The 8,280-nt window shown below is 49.3% G+C and overlaps 1 protein-coding gene across 2 annotated transcripts in view; it reads left to right on the forward strand.

The window, feature by feature from the left end:
• SPRED2 (sprouty related EVH1 domain containing 2) overlaps positions 1 to 7,725 on the forward strand; it is a 114,083-nt gene extending 106,358 nt beyond the window's left edge. For both annotated transcript variants that reach the window (XM_046661105.1, XM_046661107.1), the window contains exons 5-6: positions 1,674 to 1,823; positions 4,464 to 7,725. In XM_046661105.1, the coding sequence (XP_046517061.1) occupies positions 1,674 to 1,823; positions 4,464 to 5,129 (816 nt within the window). In that variant the 3' untranslated portion in view covers positions 5,130 to 7,725. The remainder of the gene's footprint in view (positions 1 to 1,673; positions 1,824 to 4,463) is intronic.
• Positions 7,726 to 8,280: the final 555 nt, after the last annotated feature.

Below are 8,280 nucleotides of genomic sequence, written 5' to 3' on the forward strand. Positions count from 1 at the left end.
CTGCATGATCGAAATATGGGTGTCTTTTCTTTTTCCTGAATACTTGTAGTCCCATTTTTCTGAGCATTTATTACTTTCTAAAAGGGGAGGGGGGTAAAAACAACTTTTATAAGTCTAGTTGTTTTGTTTTGTTTTTGAGGAAGACGAGCCCTGAGTTAACATCTGTGCCCATCTTCCTCTACTTTATATGTGGGACGCCTATCACAGCATGGCTTGACAAGTGGTGCCATGTCTGCACCCAGGATCTGAACCAGCGAACCCAGGGCCTCTGAAGCAGAACGTGCGAACTTAACCATTGTGCCACCAAGCTGGCCCCTATAAGTCTAGTTGTTTTAACCTTGCCTTGCCATTAAAAGGACTTATGACACTAACGAAAAACACATAAAATAAAAAGAGATAAATAAGCAAATGAGATAAGGGGAATTTAAGAGTGAGAAACAACAGCCAAGTAGGAGTTCCTAGATATTTGTCAGAAATAGGACACCTAGGGGCCAGCCCCATGGCATCATGCATGGTTAAGTTCTGTGGGCTCCACTGAGGTGGCCTGGGTTTGGGGATTCAAATCCCAGGTGTGGACCTAGGCCACTCATCAGCCATGCTATTGTAGCAACCCACATAGAAAATAGGGGAGGATTGGCAGAGATGTTGGCTCAGGGCAAATCTTCCTCAGCAAAAAAAAAGAAGAAGAAGAAAGAAAGAAATAGGACACCTAGATATCAAAGAAAACTTTTTCATTTATTTAGGAAAAAGGGAAAAAATGAGATCATCACTAAGAAAGTAGAAGGTGGAGTGGGGATCCTGAGGGGCCCTGGTTCTAAAGGTGGTTGCCAGCTGCAATTAACAAAGCCTTTTATAAGCATATGGCTCCTGGGCCCTGGGGGGTTGTGGAGAGACCATCAGCTGGGATCACCTGGCCCACCTCAGGTCTCAGGTGGCAGCATGAAGCACCTAGGTGGTGGGTATATTGGGAGGTGGTCGGGGCTCCCTGTGCTCTGCTCCTGGCCACAGTCTATCCCGATATCTGATCCTTCCAGAGATGCCATCCTAGAGGCTCCAGCCTGAACTCCTCACATCTGCTGGGAAAACAGCTCTGCACTCACCCGCCACAAATGGTGGCCTTTGTCCCTGTGTGCAGTTTAAGGTGACCCCCAAGGCTTGCCTCCAGCCCAAAGATTACAAAATCTCTTCCTAGAAAGCCAGCATCATAACACCCCTGCGGTGTCTTATCTCTGAGGCTTTCCCGGGCTGGAATTAGCCCCACATAGAAACATCTGGGTTTGATTTTTTCTTGTTTGCATCTCCCCTGCTTGCCTGCGTACCTTGCAGTCCAGGCCACAAGTGGGGTAACCGTTCCTGATCAAACTGGAACATGCCAGCGGGAGGCCTGGGGTAGGGGGCCCTTCCCCAAAACCCGGTCGCCGATCCCACATTTGAAAAAAAACCAACTTTCCAGGGTCTGGTGGTTGGGTTTCTCTGCCTGTTGAGCCAGCCACCTCGTGTTTACACAATCTGGCCCTTCAGGGGTCCTCCTGCCTCCCAGGGCCAGGATAAACTCCAGATTTCGGGAAGTGCTGCAGGACGCCACACATGGGGCTGGACGGTGTGTTAGGGTTTGGTGTGTGGGTTTGGTTTCTGTTGTTTTAATTAACTCTTGGTTACCTCCCTCCAAACAGACAGCTACAGATAGTTCTTCTAATTCCTCTCAGAAGAGGGAACAACCTACCCGGACAATCTCCTCTCCCACATCCTGTGAGCACCGGCGGATTTACACCCTGGGCCACCTCCACGACCCGTACCCCGCGGACCCCTATCACCTCGAACAGGTGAGCAGCAGTCTCGCTCCTTCCTCTGAGGTCAGCGGGGTGGATGGTTCCCGAGGCCAGAAGGTCTCCTTGCCTTCCCGAGTAGCCAAATGCCCTGAGGCCAGGCCTCTTCTGCTGTCCTACTTTGCATCCCCACCCATATTGAGGGTGGCAGCGGCTGCTCCCCCTGACTCAGTTTTCTGTGTGCCAGACACTTTGCTAAACCCTTCCTGTGCTTTTTCTCGTTTAATCCTCACAAATCACCCGACCAGGCAGGTCATTGACACCCCCAGTTTATAGAGGAGGAGGTGGAGGCTTAGAGAGCTAGAAGCCCTGGTAGACCAGGATTCAAGTGCAGGTCTCTTCACCCAGGGTGCTCTCCTGCCTCCGGCGTCCTCTGTCCACACGGCCTCCTGGCTTTGAGTGAAAGCACAGAACCACAATCAGGACTAAAGAATGCTACACACTTGGCTCGAGCGCCCTGGCACCGTGGGCTGCAGGCCCAGGCTTGCTCGGGGATGTAGCTGGAGTCTGGAATTCAGTAATTCAACAAATATTTACCAAGTGGCTGTTTTGCAGAGCAGGTTCCCAAACTGGGGCATGGACTGGTGCCCGTGTGGAGCAATGTGGCCACCAGTCTGCTTTGAAAAGAGAAAAAGGAGCACAGGGCAGTAAGGTTTTTTTTTTCTGACATAAAGCTAGATTTATATGACTTTTTTTTTTCTAATTATCTTATTGTGTGCCTCTTAATTTTTTGGCATTAAAATGTTCTTTTTTAAATCACATTATGGTAGCAGTAGATAGATGGGAATTGAGTTTTTGACTCTCCTTACTTTGCAAAATAAATAATTAGCAAGTCTATGTCAGCTCCCAAGATTTGTTTTGAAATCCTACAGGATTGTGATTTTCCAAAGTCCAAGGAACTCTGATGTCAATAATCTGACAGGAATTAGGGCAAAGCATGTGAGATGTGACCCCTGCCCTCAGGACCTCACAGTCTGGTGGGAAGTGATGGGTAAATCTAATTACCCTGTGATTTAAATTCTATAACAATATTATAATGACAGTAATGGCAACAGGCATCAGGCACATCCAGTGTGACAGGCTGTGTGCTGACACTACAGCATAGATTCTTTCTCTTCATTCTCACAATAGCCCTAAGCAGTCTGATAGTTGGGGAAACTGAGTCTGAGGCTTAGCTTTTTGTTGTTAGTGCCCTGGAGTCGATTCCAGCTCCTGGTGACCCTGTGTACAGAAGAGCAGAGCCCTAACCGGTCTTTTTGCGCCATCCTCTCACCTTCTGATGCTACATCAGACAATGCTCTGCTGCTATTCATAGGGGTTTTATAGCCCACTTTTTCGGAAGTGGGTGACCAGGTCCTTCTTCCTGGAAGCTCCACTGAAACCTGTCCACTATGGGTGACCCTGCGGGTATTTGAAATACTGGTGGCATAGTGTTCAGCATCGCAGCAACACACAGCCGCCACAGCATGACAACCAACAGACGAGTAGTGTGGTTCCCTGACCGGGAGACAGGCCCGGGCCCCTGCAGTGCTGAATCTTAACCACTAGACCAGCAGCAGTGGCGAGGCTTAGCTACTTGCCGGTAAATTCCATAGTTCGAATTTGACTCCAGCGGGTCTGCTCAGAGCCATGTTTCTCACCCCTGAAAAAGCCTTCACGCCCCAAGGACTTTGAAGGTGGAAAAATCTCATTCTCTGCTGCAGCCGAGATGCCCCGTGCAAGGCAGGCTTACCTGCGTCTACTCGGTGACTTTACTCAGCACCTGCCACTCTGGACAAGGCATTGTTGCAAAGTGTAGCACAACTCCCTGCAGAGACGGCTCTGTCACCCTAAGGGAGGATGCCATTTGGGGGTGAAGGCCCAAGGGTGTAGCTCTGGGTCCCAGCTGCCAGGGCTTGGGTGCCAGCTCTGCCCCTCACCATCTGTGAGAGCCTGGGGGCCTTCGAGCCCAGGCAGTCAGCCTCTGGAGCCTGTTCTCTTGCCCTTTTTATATCTGGGCTTCTTATCTTCCAGACCATGTTACAAGGTAGTTATCCTTAGTATCCCCTTTTGCTTTTCTGGACATGACCCTCAGTGAGAAATGCATTTCATGTTGTGACCCAGTATGGATGTAGTGTATACACATAGATAATGAAAAGTACTTACCCTTATAACATACAGTTCTTATATTTCGCTGAGGGGGAAAAAGCTGGTCTTACAAAAGAGAACATACTGTGCAAAAACTAACCTAAGCTGTAGGAGATCAGCACAGTGGTCACCATCCCCCCAGAGGTGGGAGGTGCTGGAGGGAGGTGGGGCATGTCCCGGGGAGGCTTCTCCCGGTCTGCTGCCTGATCTGGGTGTGTTCAGTTTCTGAAAATTCCAGCTGTATTCTTACAATGTTCACACTTTCCTGCATATATGGTAATATTTCAACAAAAAGGGGAATAACGCCGGTCTCGACCCATTAAATTAATTTCCTGACCCAGGAATGAATTGAGACATAATTTGACACACTATCTTTGACCCACAAGATGTTCAGTAATTACAGGATGGGTCCCTTCCTTCAAGAAATGTCTTTGTCAAGGTGAAAGGTGCATAATAGAGGATGGAAAAGGGGACGCTGCTATAAAATATTGTCTCTTTTTCCTGGGGCAGCCGATGCCAAGGCCCTACCGCCAGGTGAGCTTCCCAGACGACGAGGAGGAGATCGTGCGCATTAACCCCCGGGAGAAGATCTGGATGACGGGATACGAGGATTACCGGCACGCGCCCGTGAGGGGCAAGTACCTGGACACCTCGGAGGACGTGGACTCCTACGTGCGCTTCGCCAAGGGCGAGGTCCCCAAGCACGACTACAACTACCCCTACGTGGACTCCTCAGACTTTGGCCTCGGCGAGGACCCCAAAGGGCGCGGGGGTGGCGTGATCAAGACGCAGCCGGCCCGGGGCAAGTCCCGGCGGCGGAAGGAGGACGGCGAGCGCTCCCGGTGCGAGTACTGCAGGGACATGTTCAACCACGAGGATAACCGGAGGGGCCACTGTCAGGACGCGCCCGACTCCGTGAGAACTTGCATCCGCCGGGTGAGCTGTATGTGGTGTGCAGACAGCATGCTCTATCACTGTATGTCGGACCCCGAGGGAGACTATACAGACCCATGCTCGTGCGACACTAGCGACGAGAAGTTTTGCCTCCGGTGGATGGCTCTTATTGCCTTGTCTTTCTTGGCCCCCTGTATGTGCTGTTACCTGCCCCTTCGGGCCTGCTACCACTGCGGAGTGATGTGCAGGTGCTGCGGCGGGAAGCACAAAGCGGCCGTGTGACTCGGTGCCCCTCCCTCCCGCTCCTCCGTCCACGGTCGCAAGGGAACTTGTCTTCTCCACCCTCTCATCTTCTCCCCTGCTCCCTGGTACCTGGCGGGCGCCCTTCCGGCCTGGGGAACCTCCCCGGTGGACTCTGCCCTCCCCCCAGCCCCCCACTCTGCGTCAGCCACACACCCATACACGCACACAGTGTTCTAAGGAAAGCAACCTCCGCAGAGACTCTTGTGTATTAGCGATCTGTAATCAAGCTGTCTTATCCGTGTTGATTTCCTGTCCTTCCTCCCCACCTCTTCCAGTTCAAAGTCACCTGTAGTCGGAACTGCTGATCTTTGGTGGGTGTTGTAGGTGGTTTTTTCCAGGAGCGTGGAAGACCCCCTTTCTCTTGGGTCAGCTTGACTGTTGCTAATGAGCATCATCGGGGTCCTGCGGAAATGTGATGTTAGAATGATGAAACCCTGCCAGAAGTATTTTAACCTGCAGTCGGTTGTTGTGTATAGGAGGTGAGCTAGTTAACTTCTACCACAAAACAAGATCGCTTTAACTTGTCCAAAGCCGCATTTCCCCCGTAAGCTGCAGTGTCTATCTTGAGCCCATCATCGTGTTCTGCGCCCCACTCATCCAAATCTTGTCAGTTATTCACTGATGCGAACATTCTACCCGTAAAGCGACTGAGAATTGAGCCTTAACTTCAGATTAACTTGTGCGAATCAGGAAAATTCCGTAAACTGCATCGCGTCCTCTCGGACCAGGGCTAGAAAGGGGGTTTCAGGTCTTTCTGAGCCTCCCCAGGTACCCCTAAAGTAGAACTTTTTAAAATTATGTCACCACCACTTCTAAAACTTTAGCAATATTAGAAGAAAATGCTAATGAAGTAAGAAATTTTGCTCATTGTTCTGCAAACCAAGTAGTCTATTCAAACACAAACCAGTGTTCTCCAAAAAAAGTTGCAAGTGAAAAAACACTAAGGTTGTAATAATAAAACTCTAAGAGCTTTTTTCCCCCCAGTGGCTATTTTCTATTAACCGGGGGAAATTTTAAATGTCATAAATTGGAAGAGTGGTGGGTTGCCCTTTTTTGTTCATGGGTTTGTGGGGTTTTTTTCATTTTGGACTCAATTTCACATCACCAAATTCTTCATTTCTACTTGGGAAAAAACATGGCCATATGTAAAAACCCTTCTGATGCCTAAGTGTCTTTCTCCTGCAACCCCAAACCCAGACTTGCCACTTTGGGTGCACAGACGGTCAAGTCAGCAGGCTGGGTCTACCTGTCGCCTTGCCACATAGGAGGCTTCTAATTAGCTGGGAAAGAGTATTTTTCTAATGTATTGCAAAGAATAGCCAAATCTTCTTGCTGCAGAAAGAAGAAAAGTGAAGAGTGATTACCTGTACCTAGCATAGTACAATCAGAACGGCCTGGAGACCACGGGGGACAGGCTTGTTGGCGCTGGCTGTTCTTCCTGCCATAATCTTCCTGTGGTCATTGCCAGCTGAGGGTGTTGCCTGGTCCCTCTCTCCCTGCTTCCCTCATCCCTTCTCTGTTGCACACAGGACATCCGTCTTCAAGGAAAGGGACTTTCTTCTTCCAGTCTGCCAATCGTACGGGGAAAATGCTAGCCACGCTTACCTTCATGGCAATGTTTTCAGCTCATCTGACAGCCCATCGCATTTCTTTAGTCAGGTCGTCGGTGTAAATACCCAGTGTGCTTATGAGTTAGTGGGTGTACGTTTTCATTTGTTGGAGTGACTGGTTCGGGCCTTCCAGTTTGGGAAAGGAGCAGAGAGCTGTCAATCTGGTGATGCGAGAGCCGCCCCCCCGCCAGGAGAACATCTCGAAAACCTGCAGCCAGCCTCCAGACGTTGTCGAGAGACCATCTCCCCCACTCTGAGGTGCTCCCTCGGGGTCTTTCTCAAGGTCTCCTCTCTACAAAGCACAACACTAATGTATGTTTTGTTAGACCTCAGTTCACGTGCCCCTATTTATTTCAGGATAATACACACATCCCGCCGCTTTGTGTTTGTTGTCCCTAATTAGTCATTATCTATTTCTGTCTTCCTTTATCTCTACTCCTTTTCCACCCCTTTGAAGAGTTATGCTGGTGAATCTTCTTCCGCGTACACTTTTGGTTGGTGAAGGCAGCAGTTAAGGGCACAAGGACAGCCATGGGGACATTGATGTAAATACATCTCTCTCTAATTACCACGCTGCAGCTGAGCAGTGTGTAGCATTTTCCCAGTCAGCTCTGCCATACTGACGTCAATCATTTGAGAGAAATTATTCAGATTTTATTTTTGTATCTGTGGTAACAAAACATTAACCAAAAGATTTTCTGTTGGGAAGCTTCCCCCTGACCCCCTAAGCTATTTGCTCACATTAACAAATTAAAGTGCCTGAAGCATAATTCATTCTTTACCTGTATACTAAAAACCCTGTTGTATTGATTTTTTTATAATAAGCCTTTTTACCTCTGTGTAAAAAATATATATACAAGTGTATGATGTACATTTTAGTTCTTAACTTTTTTTTATGGTTTCTAATATGTATGACCAACGTAGCCATTGCTTTAAAATGTACCATGTAAATATAAACACATCCTATCAGATTGCTGGCTTTGGGCTCTTTGTCTGGCTGGAGACGGGATGGCATTTGAGCCTCTGCAGACGTGGGGGTTCTGGCCCACGGGCTGGCTGGGAAGGGTTCTCCTTCGGAGAAAGACGTGTGGACACCGGTCTGTTTTTGTGAGGCCCTTCCCGCCTATGGTTATGTCATATTCCCAAGGGGAGACTGCAGCTCCTCGGGCTCGGATGCCTCAAGCGAAAGGAATGCTGTATGTCACCGCCCAGAGAACACCCCCTCTTCCTAGGCCCAGCTTCCCCCACTCGTGCTCCTCAGAGGGAACAGCTGTACCTCCTCCGAGTTGTTTTCTGACGATTCCTGCTGAACCTCAGGTGGGTGGGGGTGCGTGTGTGTGTGTGTGTGTGTGTGTAGCTAGGAAGACAGTTTCTCACAGAAAACAATCGTTAAAACTGCAAGACCCTTGGTCTCTCGCAGTGGTTCTATTTCACTGACACTTGGCCCACTTTCCCTTCCAAATGGGCCCCTTGGACACTCAAAAGTTACAGTGACGGTCCCCTGGAGGAGATGAAGTGTG

This window comes from Equus quagga, chromosome 5, assembly GCF_021613505.1.
Source record: "Equus quagga isolate Etosha38 chromosome 5, UCLA_HA_Equagga_1.0, whole genome shotgun sequence".
Taxonomy (NCBI): domain Eukaryota; kingdom Metazoa; phylum Chordata; class Mammalia; order Perissodactyla; family Equidae; genus Equus; species Equus quagga.